This window comes from Cervus elaphus, chromosome 29 (genome assembly GCF_910594005.1).
Source record: "Cervus elaphus chromosome 29, mCerEla1.1, whole genome shotgun sequence".
NCBI classification, from domain to species: domain Eukaryota; kingdom Metazoa; phylum Chordata; class Mammalia; order Artiodactyla; family Cervidae; genus Cervus; species Cervus elaphus.
In genome coordinates this window covers 53,282,111-53,305,426 of record NC_057843.1, presented here as the reverse complement: position 1 = coordinate 53,305,426, position 23,316 = coordinate 53,282,111, and the positions used below count along the sequence as shown (strand labels likewise).

General features: G+C 39.6%; 1 protein-coding gene across 9 annotated transcripts in view; it reads right to left on the bottom strand.

Moving 5' to 3' along the window:
* Positions 1–23,316, bottom strand: part of TLE4 (TLE family member 4, transcriptional corepressor) — a 152,534-nt gene that overhangs the window by 58,806 nt on the left and 70,412 nt on the right. For 5 of the 9 annotated variants that reach the window (XM_043890647.1, XM_043890651.1, XM_043890649.1 and 2 more), the window contains 2 exons: positions 13,295–13,499; positions 12,039–12,055 (listed from right to left, as the gene is read on the bottom strand). In XM_043890647.1, coding sequence (XP_043746582.1) covers positions 12,039–12,055; positions 13,295–13,499 — 222 coding nt within the window. The remainder of the gene's footprint in view (positions 1–12,038; positions 12,056–13,294; positions 13,500–23,316) is intronic. The other 4 variants (XM_043890648.1, XM_043890652.1, XM_043890650.1 and 1 more) reach the window with 1 other exon arrangement.

Genomic DNA, 23,316 nt, shown 5'->3' with positions numbered 1-23,316 from the left:
TCAACAGTAATCAAAGTATGATTTTATTTCTATTAATACTTTAAAAACATAATAAGAATTAAAAAGTTAAAAATAAAATTCAAGGACTATTCCTGATTGCTGGACCAGTATATACAGTAAGAATAAAATATCAGGAGGCTGGAAATCTTTTCCCTTCTGTATTATTTGTGTTCTCTTTCTTTCCCAGCCTTCCACATCCAGATTACAAAATTACTGCTTTTAACACACTTAACATCTGTCAAACACAGATGAAGGAAACAGTAGAGATTCAAACTCATTCAAACTCATTTCCTCTCCTCACTATAGCCAGCTTACTCACTGCCATTTACTGCTGTAGAATGTGCATTTCTTACCAGGAGTATCCAACAATTCTTGGTTTGGGGCATAAAGAATTGTGCTTTCAAAATACAAATACTTGTCCAGGACATGAATGCTACTCCCTCCTAAAGGTCTTTCATATTTCCTGTAACTGTTGTATTTCAGAGGCTGCCTTCAAGTAACAACTACAAAGTTGATAAACTTCTAAAAAGACTCTTGAAAGAAGAAAATTCCATCTGAATGGAAAAGAGGCTATTTACTGAAGACAGCAACAGAAAACTACCCCCCCCCCGACCCAATCAGAAAAACTACTTGAAAAGCAATTGAGTAGAATTCAAACATCCAGAAGTCTGACGATAATATTTTAGCTCTATGGTCCAACTGTTTCACTGATACAAAACAGTATCTGAACAAAAGTAAAAGGCACCATCAAGATGGGAAGCCTACAGAACTTTGCCACTGGCACTGCCCTTGGAGTTTGCCAAAGGTTCCTTTTTTGCATTTATTTGCACACTAGCCCTGGCAGCTTCCTCAGAAGATTGCCTTTAGAAGCTAGTCCTCCATACAGCACAGACTAGTTCTACATGTACATTTTAAGGGAATTTGGGACTAACTGGAAGCTCAAAGAAATGAAGGGGAACGATTCATTAATGCATTTTATTCTACTCAGAAGGCAGCATATCTCAAGTTGCATACTTTAGCAGGAAAACAACTTGAGGGGCGGGACTATACCTAATTTTACTATGCATCCAAATGACCCAATGCAGGCCTATTTGCCCTCCAGCTGCCAAACTGACACCCACTAACTAAATAATTTAGAAGCCATTGCTCAATTTTCAAGTTCATCTGTCGAGACCAACAGGTTGCCGAGTCAGAAACCATTAAAATAATAATCTTTGTTTAGTTGTCTAACAGGAAATCAGGAAAATCTCTCAGCTACAGAGGTACAGTTGTGCCTTTTTAAAAGTCAAAGGAGAACATATAAATTGACAAAGAGTTCTTCCTACTTATATATATGCTCCTGAATATTAATGACCATCAAGCAAATCAAATGGACTAGCACGAAGCAGAGTTTTGCCTTAAGACATTTATGAACAAAATTTCTCACTCCACAGGTTATACATGACAGACCACAGCCAGCATGAGACATTTTATAGTAACAGTCTTCCTTCATCCCCAGTAAAGAGGGTTGACCCCTAAGGGAGAATGGAGGCTGAGGAAAAAAGGGTAGGAGAAAAACAGGTAGAGAAGGAAATTGAAAATGAGGAGGATGAGCAAAGCAGTTTACAAGGGAGCATCTGTCGTGACAGGAGGAAGGGAATACACAGTCTGCGGAGGCTGCCGCAGTGCGCGCGAGAACTGAAGACAATCCTGTCGGCAGCAGGGGAGTAACCGCAACTCCAACAATACCCAAGTACTGTTCCTGAGTGTGTCTCTATTTACTCAGCTTGCTCTCTTCTCCCAAGGACAGAACTGTCACCAGCTCAAGGTAAAATTGCTCTAAATAAGGTCAGACCAGGTTACTACCAGGTTTTATTATCAAAACAGATTCCAGCCTAAACGTCCAATTCAGGAGTCTCATTCCGACTAGTCCAACATGGTTTGGTTCTAATCCCTGGAGCAGGGACTGGGGCTGGGGCAAGTATGTGGGATAACTCAGAGACCTTTCAGGTCCGGATAGCTGTGGTATAAACACAAGTGACTATTTCAGTTTTCTCTAAAGATTATTTTTTCAGGGCGGTCCAATAAACCCAGTAATGCCCAGATTCACTAGGACATTTTTCATTCATTCCCCCATACACCCGAAGGTGCGAGCACTGAGCCGGCCGCACGGCTTCACGCGCCACTGGGCACAGCTCCCCTCACTTGCGGCCCCACCATCCACGTCGGGGCCAGGCCCTGGGGAATGCTCCGGATTACCCCTCCACACACAGTGTCACAGGCACAAGCCCACGTGGGCCAATCAGTGCCAAGAAAAGAACAAACTAAAAAAGATTAATTCACAGATGTTCATGCATTTCACATACACTGTGCCCCATGGTCCGTTGCTAGGGCAACAGGAGACCACCAGTGCGCGCTTTATTGGCTTTATGAAGTGCGTCTCAGGGACTACAGTCCGAGAAATGGTGCATGATAATACTGAGGCTTTTCTGAAGCCTTGTTTTCAGTGTTTATCCACATTTAACCTTCTGAGTATTATAAAGAGCATCGTTATGCACAGCCTTCAACCCCACCTACCACCACCTCAACTTTCTGTTTAGAAACATTAAAAAGTATCTCCTGGGGGTCCATTTTGGGAAGATTCACATTAAACTGCTCAATCAATTCCACCAGAAAGGAAAAAAAAAAAAAAGGCCTACAACCATTTAAAAGATCACTGTATTAATGCAGTCGACCATATCAACCATTTCTGAAGAGTAAAGCTACAAAACCAAGTACACACATGCCCCTTATTTTCTATGCATCAGGAGAAAGCTTTGCTTTTGAATATCAGGCGTCGGTTTTAACCAGATAAAATTGCTGAACTAGTTAGTGAGCCTTTATCAGGCTGAAGTCTCTCCCTGGCCTACAGAACTTTCTGTAATGATGGTACTCTCCCATGGCGGCGCGGGCATGGCAGTTACAAGAGCCACACACGGCTGCCAAGGACTTGAAGTGTCACAAGTGCAACTGAGGAACTAGATTTTTACATTTTATTTCATTTTAACTAATTTAAATTTAATAGCTTGCTGAGGCTAGTGGCTACCATTTTGTATAGCGCAGTTTTATTGGCTTACCAGACAACTACGTAGGTGTGGAAAAGTTCATAAAAACACTGTCTCTTCATGCTTTTAGTTTCTGCTTAATTCATAACACACAACTACAAGTAAATGTACACAGAACAGTATTCAGGACTGGGGCTGCCTCTTGCTGTGTGGCTGCAGACAGCCCTCGGTACTTATCAGCCCGGTTCTTTGTCCCACAGGCCCCAGGGATGGAAGAGTGACTTCCCTCCTCCCCCACCCAGGGTGGGAGGTTAAAATCACAAATGTCACAAGTCTCAGAGCAGCAGCACAGATCAAGTGTTAATCTAAAGGGAAGGGGTGGGTGAGGGGGGAGAATACAGGCTGGCGGGGGCGAGGGAGGATCTGGAATGAAGAGGAGAAAAATAAAGCCAGTGAATAGATCAATAGAAGCAACAGCTTACATTCAGATTCACAGGAGAAGGAACACACCGAGACAATCATTTCCTGGGAAAAGCTCAGGCCTAATGAGAATTTACTCTGCGCCTTTATGTGACAACCAGCCCTTTTGTGGCACGGGCTTCATGACTGACAGGAACCCGGGGCCCCTTAATAGGATTTCCATATTATTTCTAACACCTGCCCAGAAGTTATTTGTTTACATTGAAGGAGGCAAGATTCTCAAATCAGACATCTGCTTCTAGTTCAGGCATATCTTAGGAAACCATCTAGAAAGCAGCTTTGTTACCATGGTGACATTTTTATTTTCCTCCTTTAGATGGCTCAAAACATTAGCATTTCCAATTTTATTTTGTTGTTCAAAAGGCCAAATGTCGTTCAAGAAAACAGAAGTTTAAAGAAAGATAAATGAATTCTCGAAAATTTCTAAAATAATTAAAATGGCCATAAGGAAGAATAAATAAAAATGAGGTGTTGTTATACTGCCTACTGGCTTCTCTCACTGGGTGGCATCACTAACCTGTTAACCTCTCTTTCCCCTCCCCTTCTCTTAAATATGAACACTCAGCAACTTGAAAAGTACCGATCTGGGAGGGAAAAAAAAAAAAAAATTTAAGAATCCTTAGGGTGTGATACAATTAAATAGGGAGTCTATTTTCCTGAAAAAGAATTCCTCAAGCTCACCCTACGGTCACGGTGAGGGACAGGAAAGGGTAAGCTTGTTGTGAACAGCAGTGGCTGATGAAGGGATGGAATACTAAACAGTGTGAAGGAAGAAGGCAGACTGCTTGTGAGGAGACTTCACGCAAGTGTATGTTGCTGCTTTACCCATTTCTAGTGAAGCAAAACCAGGGGCGTCACTGAACCTAGGGATGGGGGGAGGACGGGGCTTAGCCACCCATTACAACTAAACACATAAACTGGAATTACAACTATCACACATAAACAGAAATTAAAATGACTATACTAGTTTTGTTGTGTGTGTGTGTGTGTGTGTGTGTGTGTGGGGCCATATCATGTGGCACTCAGAATCTTAATTCCCTGACCAAGGATCGAACCTGTGTCCCCTCAAGTGGAAGAACAGAGTCCCGAAAGTTCAACTAGCTGACACTTAAAATGCCTTTTTAAAGTTGTAAAATTTATTACACATAGATACACACATATTTGGACTGGTTCTGAATAAGGAATCTGATACAATCATATTTTGTTTGCCATATTTACTTTGTTCAGTTTTTAGATTCAAAGTAAAACAACTAAGTATTCAACTCTAAGATTTAGTTGTGATTTGCTAGATCTAAGCAGCATTATTTAGTTTTGAAATATGATTTCATTAGTTTCATCTAACAGCAAGTTTATTTAAAAGAATCCAAAACTCTTGCAGCAGGTATCAGTCAGCCCTCAGCAAACTTCCTTTCCTCTTTCATGAAGCTCAAATTTTGCTCAACCATGTCCCACGGCAGCTGCCACAGTAATTATTAGATATGACTCCTCTTCACGTTCAAAATTACAACCCTTGTTAGCGGCTGGCCCCCAGGTGCAGAGAATCTTTAACCCAGAAGATGTGAAGTACTTCAAAGCACCATAAAACAAAATGTATAAGTTGGATAGAAGTAAGTGTTGCAGCAGAAATAACTCAAGAAACAGAGAAGTGAGGATACTGAGCATCCCTGTAGGTAATTTTATGATTTTTCCAGAGTGGGTTATGGTAAATCTTACTATATATGAATGTAAAAAAGATGGTCAGGCATTCTTTTAAATAATTTTTTTGGAAGAATTATCTACATTCTGAGAAACAAAAGCTTCTAAAATTCAAATGCCAGTTTAAACAAATAAATATTGAGCCCCCTTAAAACTTAAAAAAGATATGTTGAATAAAAACTTTATGATGTGATATTTCTGCAAGAGATGAAATGCATTCTAATTAAGAAAATTAAGAGACATTAAACTTCGGGATGAAAATGCTTGTCTGGTAACTAAGAGGGTTGATTTATGGAGGAAAAGAATTAAAATGCCCTTGCCAAAAATCATCTGGGGAAGGCAGATCCCACAACCAGTCTGCCCCTGTTAATTAATATTTGTTCTGCCTCAGTGATTGGTGGAGGAGGGTGCAGCCAACACGGCTTCCCCAGTCTCATCACCGATCCATTCATGCTCACCACCTGAGGACCAGCTATGCCCTAAAGATATTTATTCATCTGTTCCACAAACAAACAATTACAGCATATTTTCTGGAATTAGGGCACCTGTTACATTTCACACAGCTTACATGCCTAGAGGCAGGTATCAATACAATATTGAACAAATTACTGCATCATAATCCCATAGACAGTACTAAATTCCTGATTATTCTGTGATAAAGTAATCCCAAACAGGAATATGGTAGAAACAAATGTCTCCACAAAGAACTAAAACAGCAAGCATAATGCTAAAACACTTACTTTTAAATTACTGTCTTATTTTGGAAAATCAAATCCTTGAAAGGTAAACTTTAGAACATTAAATTATTTCCCTACCACTCGATACTCAAAATGAAATATAATTACCACTGTGCTTATTTGGCTAATGGTATGGCCAACTTTATTGTTGAAATACATCCCACGGTGTAAGATTTGTATTGTAAAATTCACTTCTGGGACAGGACTGAATAACCTAAGAAAACAGTTACATTTCAAACTCTTGGAAAAAATGCCTAGAGTAGTAACTAACTGCTTTGAAATCCAGAGAAGTTAAGTGACTTGTCCATTGACACAGAGCTGACCTAGAGAGATCCTAATTCTACCAGTCGGCCAGAAAGTTTGTTTGGGTTTTTCCATGTTACAGAAATGCCCAAATGAACTTTTTGGCCAACCCAACATTATGATTTCCTTCCTACTCATCCTTAATTTGTCCTCCCACACAGTTTCACAAAGAAGATAAAATTCTTGCCCTTAAGGAGCTGATAATTTGGTGGGAGAAACCTATGCTCTGCTTAAGCACAGGGCATCTAGGACACTACCCACCCGAAAATATATTTTTAAAAGTCTATTTTAAGCAATTACATGTATGTTTGGAAAGTGGAGTTGGATTGCAAATACATGATAGTCTGTGTCTCAAAGTAAAGGCATACAAATAGAATCCTATCAATTGATCATCAGTATACATTTCTAAAAATTTTACTCCCTTGATTATTAGTAAACTTCATTGAACTGTTTATCACTAACATGTTCATGCAAACCTAGGCGTCATTCTTCTACCCATTCCCTCGTTATAAGAAAGACTCTGCTTGGTGCAATACAGCAGAAAGTCTTCGTGACACCATTGAGAAGTACACAGAGACATTCAGAATATGGGCCACCCTATAGGAAGGCTGGCCCAGGTTCTTTCAACAAATTAGTGGCACTGAAAAAATTTTAAAAAGAGGGAAACTCTTGCAAACCAATTATTTGAAATAATCATAGAAATCTGCTTGTAGGCTAAATATTAAAAGCTAGAAGCTATCAAGGAATTATCAAGTGATTGAGGGCATTATGGTTACCAAAAAATGTCCATTATTTAGAGAACGTGTTCATTTTAAGTACTGAAGTACACAAGGGTAAAATGCATGCTGGAATTGCCTCCTTTGAGGACAGCTATGGCTATGTAACCTTGGGCAAGGTCTCAACACCTCTAAACCTTTAATCATATACAAAATAATAAATAAACAAAGCTTTCCTCACCAACTACCTTCACAATGAAATCTGAATTATGAGCTATGCATGCTCAGAGATCAGTGGGGTTGACTGCATAACTAGGGTTTCACATAATTTTTCAATAGGTTAGAGTGGACAGAGTCCAAGTTACAACCCTTAACGACATACACTTTCTCAGATTACTGATGTCTAAGGGGACAGCAGGAGATAACGCAAGCCCTGCTACAGTTTAGTTTGTTGGTGATGCTTGTTTTTTAATTATATCCTCTCTTTATAGTATTTTATGGATTTCAACTTTATGCCTTTGTCTTTTTACAATGTGTCCTTCTAAAGTCTATAGGCAATTAATTCCACCAAGCTTTCTCAGGAAGGGTAAGATTACACAGGTGCATGGGGAAGGGAAGTGAGTGTTAAAACCCCAACTGCCTGGGTTAAATGGTTATTCCCTCTCCTACTGGCCCACCCTTCCTCCTCAAGTGGCTTCTTCTCTGTTTTCTTCCACAAAGGACACGCCAAGGGGTTAAACATATTAAAGGCACACTCTTTTCTGATGGATATTTCTTTGCAACAGTAAAAAGAGGCAGAAGGGAACAAAAACCAAGTCACACAGGTCACACAAGACCCTGGAACAGAACCTTTCACCATTAAATTTTGATGCATAAAGTGAACCAGCCAACACAAGCAACCATTCTGTTAATTCAAGCTAAAAACTCACTTTCACCTGTTAACACTCAACTAATGAGGCTGAAGGGCTTTCTTGGCCTGAATCATACACTTCAATTTGAACAAAACAGCCTTAGTCTAATTCTCCACTGATAAACCTTTACTGACAACGGAGAATAACCAAACAGACAAGGAAAAAAAAAAAGCAAAGTGTGACGCTGGCGTCATCTACACAGAATAAATACCAAACTCTAGCGAAGACAAGAAAAAAAGGCATTGCCACAGATACAACTAATATGCAGATCATTATGAAGACCCTTAAACAAAAACAAGAAATCCATTCAGGACCAAGTAACATAGCAAAGAGACGCAAAGAAAAACATTTCACTTGAAAAATATCTTTATGTAAAAATTTTTTTTGAAGTGCACTATTCATACTTACTATACCAGCAAAAATTACAAAAGCTATTAAGTTCAGGATTGGCGGATTGTGTGAAAACATACTCAAATATTGCATCTGGCATTTTTAAATGTTGCAGCGCTTCTGGAGGTTCATTTGGCAATGTACAAAATCACTAAAAACGATCATACTCTGATGATGCATATGGTACTTTGGGAAAAACAATCCAGTGAAATAATAAAAGTAAAAACACCACCACTTAGAGGAGAACAATGTACTTATGCTATACTTTACAAATAAAAAACTTCAAATTCATCACGGGCCTGACTTGAGGAGGTTACTGCATGCTGGAGAAAAAAACAAGAATACATAATATACTTAAGAAGGACTTAGGAAGTAGAAGTAATAAGGTTAGCACAATAATACCAACTTGGGAGAGGCCATGGAGCTAATCAATAGTTGGTGATAGTGAATTTTGCCAAGTTGGTCTTGATTTTGGTGGCTATTTGTTGCTAGGAGGTATAGACATTTGGGGTGTAATAAAACGAATTTCTCAATTTCAGATTCCTAGTAAGTTTTAGGCAATCTGGCCTTCACAATTCTGAATCCTCACCCTCACACATCAGTCAATGAGGTGGAAACAGAGTGATGTGAGGAACCTAAAGATTATCTCCTCATGAACTGGGACCTCCAGCAACTGGGAAGCTCCTGGAAGCAGATGGGAATGTCTGCTCTGTCACCATTCTGGCGACACCAACTTCTACCCTTCAGCATACAGGAGGGAGGGGCAGAGGAAGGTTTTATCACCTCAGAAAATATTTCATTGGTTTCACATGGATCTTTTCAAGAGAAACTCCAGAAGATGCTGAAAAAGTTCCCACTGAGGAAGGAGAAGTAGGAACCTCTTTCGTGCTTTCTACCCTTCCAACTAAGAGTGTGAGTGGACTATGGTCTTGTTTCCTGCCATTTTCAGCCTCTAAATCCAGGGCTTACAATGGGCACATGAACGTGGGTACTGGATGGCCAAGTGACAAGCAGGTGCCTTGGATCCTTCCTATAAAAGCCCCAGAACACACACCATTCTGGTTTCTCCTCACCAAATAAAATGGTCCTTGGGGTCCTACAGTGCTTTCTCTTTCAGGTTCATATTTACATCCTCCATCCTTGTTGAAAAACGACAGGTGCAAGTCTGCAAATAACAGGCTTATGAATGAACTTGGCTACTGGAGCTACAGAAAACAAGATCAATAAAGCCAACAGCACTTGGTTTAGTAGCCACAGAACCTTCAAGAAGAGAAAAGGAAGAAAAAAAGCCCCACACTTTGACAAGGGAATTTCTTTCATTTTTACTTGCCACCTAAAGGTAAAGCACCTTAATTACCTTAATCTTTACAGTAAGTTTAAATTTATATTTCATAAGCTATTCTGAAATCTGTCCTGTTTAATAATCTGTAACATCAAGAAAACATTTTAAAGTTGTCTCTCACAATTAAACCCATCCACAACCTCATATAAATCAAAATTTTGCTACCATATCAAAATGTTACACTGGGACTGTATAACATTGCCCACATCCTCATTACATGCAACACTAATTACTACCAGCAGATTCAGAATTTTCTGCACATTAGAGGCTTTTAGAGAGCTATAAAAAATTTCAGGCACCATTAATTTAAATTTGCATTGAAATTTCCTTTTGACAGATGGCCAAAAATTACTTATTATTTAGAGTACCAGAGCAGCCTGTTTGCACATTAGAAGAGGAAAGGGAAAAATTAAAAGCAAGAAGGAAATTTATGTCACGTTCATTACCTGTTAAATGTTAAGGAGCATTATCCTGCATGAATAAATTATTTCATACAAGCCTGACTCCAGCTGTAGGCAACTGGCATGCTCCGGCTGATAAAAACCATCTCCAGTCACACAGCAGACAATAATAAAAAGCCCCTCTTAACCAGGAACCACTTATGGGAGGATGAAGACGATCAATGGAACAAGCAGCTAACTGCTTTTCTGAGTGTCACAGAACACATTTATAAAAATTAGTGAACTATTTCACCTAGCAAAGCCACAGGACAGCCCCAAACCTGACACAGCGAAGCTTCAATTCAAAAACGGTACCCAACAAAAACATCTATTTATAGCTACCACGCCACAATAAATCAGGGCAAAATCATCCGCCTCTATTTCCTTTTGCTTTTCCCCTGGTTTCCAAGCTACATAGATACTTACTCCCAGACTCATCTTGAATGATTATATATGATTTCAAAATATACCCTACTCTGGCATGAGGAACTATAAAATGAAACTGACACAAAAGTGTGCGCTGGAGTATAAATATTTTCAGTCTTCTGGGAGTGGGGTATGAGAGGAGGCTTCTGTTTAGCTCACTGGCCTGCCTGAAGGTATGTATTTATCATATGAAGGCAGGGAATGGTTATGTCACCGGCCTCAGAATAACTAGGCAGGCTTTCCAAGGGCTGCTATCAGCAAATCCTGGTCAATGCCATTTACTTACTACTTCCTAAGTACATATGTGCAGAGAACTTACTACACTCTGATTAAGAAGGCTTTTGAGTTTAGGTATTGATGCTCATACTACACAACAAAGGACACAACTGTAAATGCAAAATTAAATAATTCAAAGTGTGCAGTTCCTATTTGTCAATGTTGACATTTCTGTGGGTATGCAGATACCCTTTCAAATTACAAAGATTCTTTAAGGGTAAAATAGATATATTTTATTTTCTATCATTTAATGGCTTTGGGGAAAAACTCTACTTCCTCTTTATTATTAAAAAAATAAGGAATAAAGCAGCATTCAGAGTGACAGCACAGGTGGTTTCAAGGGAAGATTTTAGTTTCTGTAGATTTTAGTTTCCGTAGATTTTAGTTTCTGTATGCCTAACTTCATTAAAAGCGCCAAGAGCTATAACTGCATATGCTCTAAAACATTCAACTACTGTAAAATACAACGAATTGACAGCGTCTGTGCTTGAGAACTTCCTTTGCTTTCTAATCTATACAAAATATAAATGGCATGCGTAACACAATTATCCACAATACTGTAGCATATTTACATTGTGCATGATCCAAAAGTTATCAAGCAGTTTCATATTTTGCTCATTTCCTGCCACAGTCTCCTGTTTTTCTTGTTTGCTTACTATATAAATTCAGGTATCCTTAGCACACCCCATTATGGTATTACACAAGCACATCCAAATCATTAGGCCCTAGCATACTTTTCCTCTTTCCCTATAATTTCTCTATAAAGACACAGAGGAGGCAGATAAGACAGATGCAAAACCCAAGGAGAATAACTTGCTATACTGGAAACCAAGATGTCATTAAACTAAGAAACAAAACAAAAAACAATTCTTTCTGGTGAAGAAAAATGCTCTTAAATGTTTTAATAAAGGATTTTGCAGGCTGGAACTGTTTCCCAAAATGTGTATTTCCTTACAAACCGATTTTTTCCCCATCTTTACCTATCTTACAGCCAAAGCTTAACTCAAGAAAAGCAGTTATTCTTTTTCACACGGCAAAGATATAATAAAAAGAGCAACACAAGCCAGATCTTATAATTCAATCTTGTTCTATAAATCTTGATTCTGATAGAGAAATGGGACCAATTTTTTCAAAAATCTCAAATGCACAACCAAAAGAATCTAAAAATGCAGTTCACCACTATTCGGTGAAGCCCACCAAAGCATCTTGGCAAATCTCAAAGAATCCACTACTAAATCTATTCAAATTTTTTAGAGCCTGATGGTAAGTCATTCCTTCATTTGTAACTTTGAGACATACCTTGATGGAGTCTCTGTCTATAGGCAAAACAGCAGCAACAAGGGCAGGTCAAGAGGGGGGAAGAAAGCAAAAAAGAAAAGTACCAGTTAGTTTACATAAAATCATTCACTTGTCAAATTTGATCTCTATTAAATAATGAATGACACAGATGTCAACTTTTCTGTAAAGTTAATTAATTAAAGTTAATTACTACTTGGCCAGATCCACAGAGCACCAAGCTACCTTTGACATAATTTGAGAAACCAAAGCTGGACATTCTTGTTATTTATACTCCTTATTGACTTTTCCACTTAAGTGTTTACAGACACGCCTCAGTTCTGGACCATAGCACCAAGATAACTGTATGACAAACAGTACAGAGTTTCTAATATCAGAGAAGGGAAATTTATGTTTATGTGATAAAAATCATTTACCCAAGATTATAATTCATGGTAATGGCAGTGAAACAAGAAGAGATCCGGGGTTTTAATTCTAACCACACCCTTCCGACCAGGAACCACCCATTGTAGGACTAAGTAAATTCCCACCAAGAAATGCTGGGAGAGGCTTTCATTTGCTTTTCTGTCATTAAATAATAAAAGCTGCTAACAAGCACCTTATAAACATACGGTTAGATCACAATGTGTCTGCCTTATCCTCTATTTCAGGGGAGGGAAGAAGCCAAAGTAGAAAGAACCCAACTTAAATCATTTACATCAACAGCTGTGTTGTTCTCATACACAGAAATGAGTTCCTTTCATCTAAACAGACTGGGTGACAGAGGTAGTTAAACCAACTTCTCAATTATTACGACTACCTAAATATTCTCTTACCTACAAGATTTTCACTGCACTATACAGACTGACCTGATTTAAAAATAATAATTAGGTCTGTCAAATTATGAAGTGAGCCTTTATCAGTAAAACCTCCCCCAAAATGGATTCGGTCAAAATTAGCTAATAAATGCCACTCACAATTTCAAACACAGAGCACTGTGGCACTTCATTACCAATTTAGACTTGGGGATGCAGCAGAGGATCAGAGGCAATAACCAGGAAATGCATCCCCCCTATACCTTTGGGGAGCGTATTATCTCTTGCCAGTCAACAGGGGATCACTGCGCAAAGACTGCTTCCGATCATTAATTTGCCTTCCAAGGGAAATCCTGTTTAGTCACAGGGAAAATGAAATCCAGAAACAGGACAAAGAAGGACGACCAGACCGACCCTCAGCAGCAGCAGGTGATACCAGACAGACACTCTGAGAAAATCACTCACCTCTTTGGTGGTCACTGTCATGGTGCTTCTTCTCATCTTTAATTGGAAGGTGGGACTGGCCTCCCAGGGCACTGGAGAGGGCCAGGAGGCCGGCACTGCTGCCGATGGGCGGAATGGCAGGCGGCTGAAGCCCCGAAGGGTGTGGGGTCAGAGGCACTGGCAGACCATGTCCGTGTGATAGATGCTGGGCCTGGAGTTGCTGCTGCTGTGAGAAACGAGACAAAGATATTGAACTTGTTCCTTGTATCTCAGTCACCCCTCAACAACAGGAGGAGAGGAAAGTGGTGCAAAAAGACCCTGCAAAGCCCAGCACCCATGAAGGAAAGATCTATCCTTTATAAAAACATACAAAGGGTCATACATCCCATTTTTATATATATATATATATATATAATATTTTTTTTTTTAAGGGAGGGAGATGAATAACAGAGAAACACTATCTTTTTTATTTGGATTTGTTGGTTTTGCAATGCACTGTAAATAACCTAATTTTTAAATAGTGAAATTATCTAGGTTACTTTTAATAGCTGAAATTAGATTTCCTCAACAAAGTGTCTGTATTTTGGTCTCCAAAAACACAGAGCCTCACTATTACACATCTCTAATCAAAACATATATGTGACTAACTGTTAAAGCAGTTATGCTGAAGAAAAAAAAAGCTGAAAATTGAGAAAATTAGTGTTAAACAGTTCTCCCAGAACCGCTGCACAGCATGCGGCCAGAGTTAATTTGAAAGAGAAAACCTGAATTAACAACCCAGAAAAGGAAACTGGTTGCAGCCACCGTTTTAAGCCCTTTAAGTGTCCTCAGCGGTACTTGAGCAAATTACTAAAGAAAATCTAATGCAGCAAGGCTTGGGTCCTCCTGTAGGCTTGCTCAATAATGCTGAAATAATTGGGCACTCTGCGCACGTTTAGTGATGCTCGAATGAAAAGCTAGAGGCCTGCCCTTGTACTCTTCTCCCGCGGCCGCCTCTGTGTTGTGACAGGTTTATCTGAGTGGGACTGTGATGCATGCACCAGTAACTGTGCTGACAAGAGTTTAAAGTCATTTTTACCAGCACACACTGGCAACACATGGAGAAAGCCCTCAAGAGGCTGGAAGGGGGGTGCTTGACCTCCACGGAAGCAAAGTGAGGCTTCGGGAACCTCAGTGGGCAGGCCTCCCTGCCTCTTCCGAGCGGGAGGAGCAGGGGCACGGTGAAGTTAAACATGTCCCTCAACAGGAGTCCCGTCAACCAAGACTCTGCTTAACAGTGTTCTGTGAGAACAAGTGTTGAGAAAATCTCAGACTAACTTCTGTAGTGATTACATTTTAATTAATACCTTGAGAATCACTTTTTAGGCCTATCCTGTAATACCTAAACAGTCTTCTCTATAATTTTCTTTCCAAGCAGGACTGCACAAAATAGCTTTCTCAAAAATGTGTGGGGTGGCACCTTCTGCTTCCCTTCACTGGTAAGGATGATCTTAAAAGTACTTCAGAGAAAAAGTGTTGTTTCCTCTCCTCCTCAAATCGTCAATACTTTTACTTCCCTCCTCCTCCCCCTGTTCTCTCTTCCTGCGTCTGACTATGTAAGTCAAAGTATAGCTCTACTTAGTTCTTTTCTCCTATTAACCTACACCTACTTTCTGGCTACTTGTATTTAAAATACAGTCAATGAAATTAAGTACTAATTTTCAAGGCCAGTTTACATCCATGAAGTAGCAGATTAGAGCAGTGAGGCAGACACCCCAACAACCAAAGCTCACGCTCAAGTCCTGCCAATGTGCTATCTAACTGGATAGTTCAAAATAATGTCTGTCTTCGAGTGGACAAAATCACGTTCATAACTTCTTATGTACTGATACTTAGTTGTGACCAAAAAAATATGAGCACAAAATATTTTCTAAACATATGGAAAATAGGTCTACAAAGAAAGAAGGTCTTTAGGTAAACATATGGCAAATTTATTTCAAAACCTTTCTCTACTGAAATAGCCAGAAAATTGCTCCAATTCACTTTCTCCTCTAAATCTTCTAATACTTCCTTGTGTGCACAGGATGGGCATGTAGCCACTTTCTATCTCAGATCAAGAATCCAATCAGCAAGCATTTATTAAAAGCCTGCATGTTGCCTGGAGAATCCCATGGACAAAAGAGCCTGATGGGCTATAGTCCATGGGCTCACAAAGAGTCGGACATGACTGAGTGATTAACACTTTCACTTTATGTCCTCTTACCACCTTTCCTAGGCTCTAAGCTTTGTGAGAACCTGCATCTGACACACAGCCTAGCTAACTGCAGACACTAAGATTCACATACTATCTGAGCAATTAAAAATGTTTATTTCATTATAAGACATTAAAAACAAACAAACAAATCCTAAGCTAAAAGCAATGCCTCAGTGGCCCAAGTGTTTCACTTCTGTTTTTGTCTCAAAGGACCAAAAATAAGCAGTAACAGCTTCATTTTCCCATTCAACCAGAACTTTCCAAAGGCAAAAAAATTCACCCCTAGTCTGCAGCGCACGCCATTCACAGTGAAAGCTCACCTGTGCTCTATCCTGTCTCATAATAGCTCTCACACTGGTCTTCTCCTCGTCTCCACTGTGCCTGTCTTAGCAGAGGGAGGATCCCTTTTGCCTTCCAAGGCTTAGACTCCTCACCTGCACCTGCCATCTCTTCCCTCTCCCTTCGCAGCTCCATCAATTCTCCAGCTCTCTGCTGCTAGTTCTGTCACTAATTTTGTTCTTCTGCTTGCAAGCGTCATCTCTAGCATTTTAACACTTGTCTAACAATAAAAGAACTTGAAGTAGCACTTTTTCAGGAGGGGAAAAACACACTATATTTTAATCACTTTTTGTGTTCTCCAGTGCCCCTAACACAGTATCTTCCACATAACTGGCACTGAATAAATGTTTATTAAATTTAAATAACCTTCCTTTACTTTCTTCAGCTAGGTCCGTAAGTATATATCCTTGTCTGTGCAGAGCCAAACATCTTCAAAAACTAAGGTCAACAACCCCCTCCTGTATACACACACACTCCTTACTGCTTAATTCCCCATAATCTGGATTTCAGGCCCATCAATCTGAAAAACTGATGACCACTGAGATAGCAATTTTTCAAGGTTTCATAGTCACTTTTCCCTCTGACATATCCTCCTTACGAGACTCTCCCCTACCTGCTTTGGGAACCTGAACGTGATCACCACAGCCTCTCTTTGTTACCTCTCTGAATGCTGTTAAACTTCCTTCTAAACTTTTCCTTCTGTTCACTAGAGTCCTAAGCCTTCTGCTGCATTCCTATGCTCCAGTAGCCCCGGTATAATTCCTTCCCATACAATTCTACTTGGCAGTCCAGCATTACTGAAAATGTTTAACAAAACCCATCCCCTAAGTAACTTTCGCTGCCTCAAGTTACCAGTCACCACCCATTTGTTTTCCTTTTGTGTCTCTATATCCATCATCCTGGGATCCTGTCAATTCTCAGTCCCACCATATCAGTTAGACCCTCAGCACCCCATACTTTGATTAGTACAAATCTCCACTGGCTCATTTTGACTGCAATGAACCCACACTGCATCATCGCTGCCAATACTTTTTTTCTCAATCCATGGCCGCTCCTGTCTCTTAGAACCACCTCTTCATTACTTATCGAAGTTGTACTCAGCTATCCTGCTCAGCTCATGTTTCACCGGTTCTGCAAAGGCCTCTCCAAACACGCCATGTGTCTACTATCTCACAGGACTCCCTGTATCATTCACTGGCACAGGCTGCCTCATAAAGGTACTGTTACTCATCTGTTTATGGAGAAGATGACCTTGACTTGCCAACAAGACTGTGACCTTCTGGGGAGAAGACAGCAGCCTCAGGACTCTTTGCACCCTAGCACCTGGCTCACCACTATTTAGTCATATGGCCACAGATTTAAAGCTTTTGGTAAATCAATTTTCAACTAAATATAAAGAGAGTTCCTATATATCCTCTATCCAACTTCCACTAATGCAAAAGAGCCTTACATACCTGTAGACTTTATCGAAACTAAAAATTTTTAAAAATTACACACCTAGAGAACTTATCAAACTAAAAAAATTAACATTGTACATACTATTAATCTAACACAGAATTCATTCCGATTTCTCTAGCTTTCCATTAATGTCATTTTTCTGTTCCAGAACGCCACACTGCACTGAGGTTTTAATTTTTCACTTGTTTTTATACCAAAATTATAAAGTCCTTTCAAGATTTTATGAATGACAACATCCAAATTATAATCGTAATGTTGAATAGATTATGCCTTGAATTTAGGAGAGAAAAAAAATGAGGGTGCTACCCATAAACCCATTTTATAAGTCATCCATTATACATACAAATATTAAACAAAAAAGCACACTCGGGGCATCTATAGAAAGGAGCTATTTTTAGCAAGTGTTTAAAATATAAAACTATAAAATAAAAATGAGATTAAGTTACCAAAAGATGGATGATAAAAATGTAAGACAGATATACTGAAATACTTTAGTAGGTTTTTAAATGTTTATATCAATAAAAGAAATCACTTTCTAAATTCAGTGGTCATTTTTAAGCTTCTTTGTAAGTCTCTCCCTAGAAACTAGCCTAGCAGTAGAGTGACAGGTATAAATGATAATGATTCCTGGTTAGTCAATAAAACCAACGTATTAGCGATCATCTTTAAATAAAAACACCACTCTAATCACAAAGCAACAGGGTAAAAAAAAAAAAGTTTGCTTTATAAGAAAACAATAAAAAAAAAAAAAGAGCAGGGAATACACTGTAGTACCACTTAACATTAAAATAAAATATACTCTATGTAACCATAACTGAAAAAAAAACACTGAGAAAGATATACACATTGGAAAAATTCTTCTATCTTGGGCGCCTTATTTAAAAAAGAAAACACTCTCTTATCTCAAACCACAATACAAAATAAAAATCTTTTTTTTTTCGTTTCCCTTGATAGGTCATTCAAGAGAATAAACACTAAAATGGAGTGAACTTTAAGCTTAAACAAATAAGTACTCCATTAGGATAATTAATTTAATTGTGAAAAAGAGCCAGTAATTATTTCTGAAAATATATAGCAATGAGGTAGTAGATACAGCCTCAATTCTGTTAACAGTTTTTACTGAAGTTTATAAAACAAAGAATTATCTCCTCACAGTTTCAAGTTTGGAATGAAGGCAAAAAAAGAACTACTAAGGGATCAAGTTCAGAGGAAATGTCTTTCTGCCAGAAAAAAAGAAATTCTTTTTAATCAAATGTCCCCAACTCCTTGACCAATCAATGCCTGAGCAAGATCAGTGTGAGTGTAGAGACTCAGTCTACACAAATCCCGGGCAACTCTGGACAACTCCAACTGGGAAGCAAGCAGAGGCTTCCTCGTCCAGCACGCTTCACTCTACAACGCTATCAACAGGAAAACCCTGCAAAGATTAAAAAAACAACAAAAAACTTTCCTAGAAGTAATGACACCCTAGCAGCAATGACCACACTTGGTGCCATATCTTGGCTTCTTTAAATAAACAAACAAACAAAAAAACAAAGTGAGCCTGCTCCACCTCTTGCCAGAAAGCAAGACTAACAGGTGTGACAAATAGGACAATGCGTCAACCCTAAGGGATGTTCACTGGCAAAACTCGAGACAATTCAAACCTCATAAAGAATAAAAACTGTAATAGATTGCAACACAATTTTAAAAACCGTTGCCAGGAGTACAGTCCATGGTGCCCCCAAGAAAACAGGTGTAATGATGGGTCATGCCATGAGGCCAAGAATCAGAGAAGAGTTCTCAGGACCACAACCATGCTTCCAACCAGCTGACCAAGCTGGGTGCACTGAACACGTGTGCCCTGGCCCAACCAGAAGACCTTATTCTGTGAGCAAAGTAAGAAAGGGGCCAGACACAGGAGCCAGGCAAGAGAAGGCAGCAAATGCTGAAACAAACAGCAAGCGCAGAGAACACCCGAGACTGGACTGCTATCTACATCCCTGGGTTGAGAAGGTGCCCTTTCACAGGAACCCTGTCTGTGGGGGCTGAGAGGAGCCTGAGAAAGGAGATCCTGGAGGATACGCGGGGATGCACCACAATGAAGGGACATCAGAGCCACTCGGCTAGAACCCTTACCATCTCTGTGAGCAAGAGCAGGTCACTTCATGACCTCAAGTTACTTTATGTAAAATGTAGAAACAGGTATAAAACCTACCTCTCCAAGGCTGCTGGGAAAATTTTATGAGATTGAGCAAATAAAACCCTTAGCATGATGCCCAATAAATGATTGCTGCTATCACTGGAAAAAGTATCCCAAAGTCTATATTTACACACATACTCACTCTCACTGGGAAGGAGCAAGGGGGAAGGCAGGAAAGAATATTATTTTAAAAGGAAAAGAATTTAGAATTTACCACTTCATTACTCCAAATCTATTCACAGCATCAAGAAACACTGAAACCACTGGGTGAAATGTTGCTGGGGAACGGGTTATTCAGTGTCAAAGAATATCCATCCACAGATGATTAGCTTCAACAACAATGTGATACAACTGGGAAATACACAACATCAGCCAGGGAGTGTTTTTACTAAAAATACTTAACCTGAATCTAGGTGGTTCAGATGGTAAAGAATCTGTCTGCAATGCAGGAGATTCTGGTTCGATTCCTAGGTCAGGAAGATCCCCGGGAGAAGGAAGTGGCAACCCACTCCAGTATTCTTGCCTAGATAATCCCATGGACAGAGGAGTCTGGCAGGCAGCAGTCCATGGGATAGCAAAGAGTTGGACACCACAGAGCAACTAACACTTTCACTTTCAAACATGAGAAATCAACCACACAAGTCCAGATTGTAGGACACAGACTGGCCTAGGATCTTCAAAATGACAAAGTCATAAAGTGAAATGTTTGGGAACTGTTTCTCAGCAGTGTGAGAAAAGACTGAAGAGAGCACAGCGAAAGCGCTCCTGAACGTGCGGGACAGATTGAGGGACAACTGCTGTGAAGAAAGATGTGGTATCCAGGGCATTTTCTGGACAAATGTGCATATCAACCAGACACTACATAGATGGATGTCTTAACTGCATCGTGCTCATGCTGGAAAACTACAGGAGATGCACACTGATGTTTTAAGGCATGAATATTATCAAGTCTTCCTCTTACTTTCAAACAATTTGGCACACACAAAGTATAAGTCTTCGGTCTGCATGTATACACGTACAAAGCAAAAGTGACAAAATGTTAATTGGTGAGTCCAGGTCTAGGTCATGAGTTGTTGCTGTTGTTTAGTTGCTAAGTCATATCTGAGTCTTTTGCAACCCCATGAACTGTAGCTGCTCTGTCCATGGGATTTCCCAGGCAAGAATACTAGAGTGGGTTGCCCCTTTCTTCTCCAGGGGATCTTCCTGATCCAGGGATCAAACCCACATCTCCCACACTGCAGGAGAATTCTTTATCACTGAACCGCCTAGGAAGCCCACGTGATGAGTACACTTTGTTTTACTGTTCTTTCCACTCCGCTATAGTTGTAGAGGTGGGGAAAATAGGATGCACCCTTCTAGCCAGAAAACTGGCAGTTCCTGCTCTGAATAAATATCTCTAGCAAAAGCTAAAAGTTAAGCAAATACACAGAAGTAAGAATATAAAAAAGAACAAAGGAAGGAAATTTACAATCTAAGCTTATTCTTTCCTGATGATTTAAAACATGAGATTTACTGCAGGGGAAAGATGGGCATTTACAGTAACCCAAGAAAGATTATCACTGCAAGGGTAAGTTTCTCACACTGAAAACACAGATCTTCTTGTCCTCAAAATCTCTGGAATGACCTTTAAGGGGAAAATAGGTAACAAGTAAAGAAGAAAATTCCATGAGTCCTGTGCCAAGGATTCTACTGTCTTAACTTGCAGTTTTAATTCAACAAAGTAATAACAGCGAGAAAAGGAAAGGAAAAAAACTTGAGTTGTTATAATATTAACTTCCCCATCAGAAATCTTATTAGAATTGTTTTTTTTTTTTTCTGAATTGGTCCACAGTTTACTAGGAAAAGTATTTCTAAGCAAATCAATAATTGAAATAAAATTTCATGGAGGTTTTTGTTCAAAAACTACTTAAAGAATTTTTTGAAGAGATTTTACATACACACAATGGAATATTACTCAGCTATTAAAAAGAATGAATTTGAATCAGTTCCAATGAGGTGGATGAAACGAGCCTATTATACAGAGCAAAGTAAGTCAGGAAGAAAAACAGTTCAGTATATTAACACATATATATGGAATTTAGAAAGATGGTAATGATGACCTTATATGCGAGACAGCAAAAGAGACACAGATGTAAAGAACAGAATTTTGGACTCTGTGGGAGAAGGTGAGAGTGGGATGATTTGAGAGAATAGCATTGAAACATGTATATTACCATATGTGAAATAGATCGCCAGTCCAGGTTCAATGCATGAGACAGGGCGCTCAGGACCGGTGCACTGGGATGACCCTGAGGGATGGGATGGAGAGGGAGGTGGGAGGGAGGATCAGGATCGGGGACACATATACACCCATGGCTGATTCATGTCAATGTATGGCAAAAACCACTCTAATACTGTAAAGTAATTAGTCTCCAATTAAAATAAATTAATTAAAAAAATAATTTTTTGAAGAGATTTTAACACACTATCTTACTGAAACCAATGCTTCCATTTTGTGTTGTAGTCATTAAAGTTATCAAGCTAAAGGGTCCTGCTCAGAAAAGTTTTCTTTAGTTAGAGTATTTTTTAAAAGTAAAGTTGTATCTGAAAAGCCTATCTACTTTAGATTCTTCAGTAACCCTGCAGTTGACCTTAGAACTTTAGAAGGAGAATGAACCTCAGATGACAGATTAGTTGCTTTCCAACATTTTTGACCACAACTAGTGTGTGTGCATGTTGTACATCTGCACAGAATACACAAGAAAATGAAACAACAGTTTAACAAATACCAAACACTATGTGTGGTACACTTCTGTATTTTCTATTCTCTTCTTTTTCTAAATAAAAAATGTTCATTACGGCTTTCACTACTTAGTCAATCTAGGAACTGCAATGGAACAACACTGAACCAGGCTGTGATACTGAGATTCACAATAAAAAACATGTATTTGGTCTAAGTTACAGTTCCAGACACAGAGCTCCAATAATCCCTGGGATTTCCAAAGCAAAGAGAGCAATAAAAGGTGCTTTTTGTTAGGCTAATGAGGTGACTTTTGGAGGGCTCTTAGGAGTGGGAGCTGGTTGTTAAGCTAACCAGCCACTAAACCGGAAGTTTGGACCTTTCAGTCTCACCCACCAGACCTTCAGGGAGACAGCGGAGAGTGGCTGGAATTGAAGTTAGTCACCAGTGCATTGCCACTGATTTGGGCAACTATGCATATGTAATGAAACCTCCGGAACAACCTGAAGGACAAGGTTTGGAAAGCTACCAGTCTGGTGGAACACTGGGAGATGTGGGAAGAGTAGAGCACTTGGAAAGTGCGTGGAAGCTCTGCGCCCCACCTTCATGTCTTGCTCTTCCATGTGACTGTTCCTGAGTTACATCCTTTTATTAAAAAATGGGTGATTTGGTATGTTAGGGCTTCCCAGGGGGGGCACAGTGGTAAAGAATCTGCCTGCCAATGCAGGAGATGCAAAAGATACAGGTTTAATCCCTGGGTTGGGAAGACCCCCTGGAGAAGGAAATGGCAACCGACTCCAGTATTCTTACCTAGAAAATTCCATGGATAGAGGACCTTGGAGGGCTATACTCCAGGGGGTTGCGAAGAGTCGGACATAACTGAGCAACTGAGTACACACACAATTTGGTAAGTTAAATGTTTCTCTGAGTTCTGTGAGCTGCTAATTAATTAAACTCAATGAGGAGACTGCTAAAAACACAGGATAATCTGGATTTGGGGCTGGTGTCTGAGGTGTAGGGAGTAGGGGCATTCTTGTGGGGCTGGCCCTTAGCCTGTGGGATGTGATGTTATCTCCAGATAAACTGTACGACACAACCAGCTGGTGCTGAAT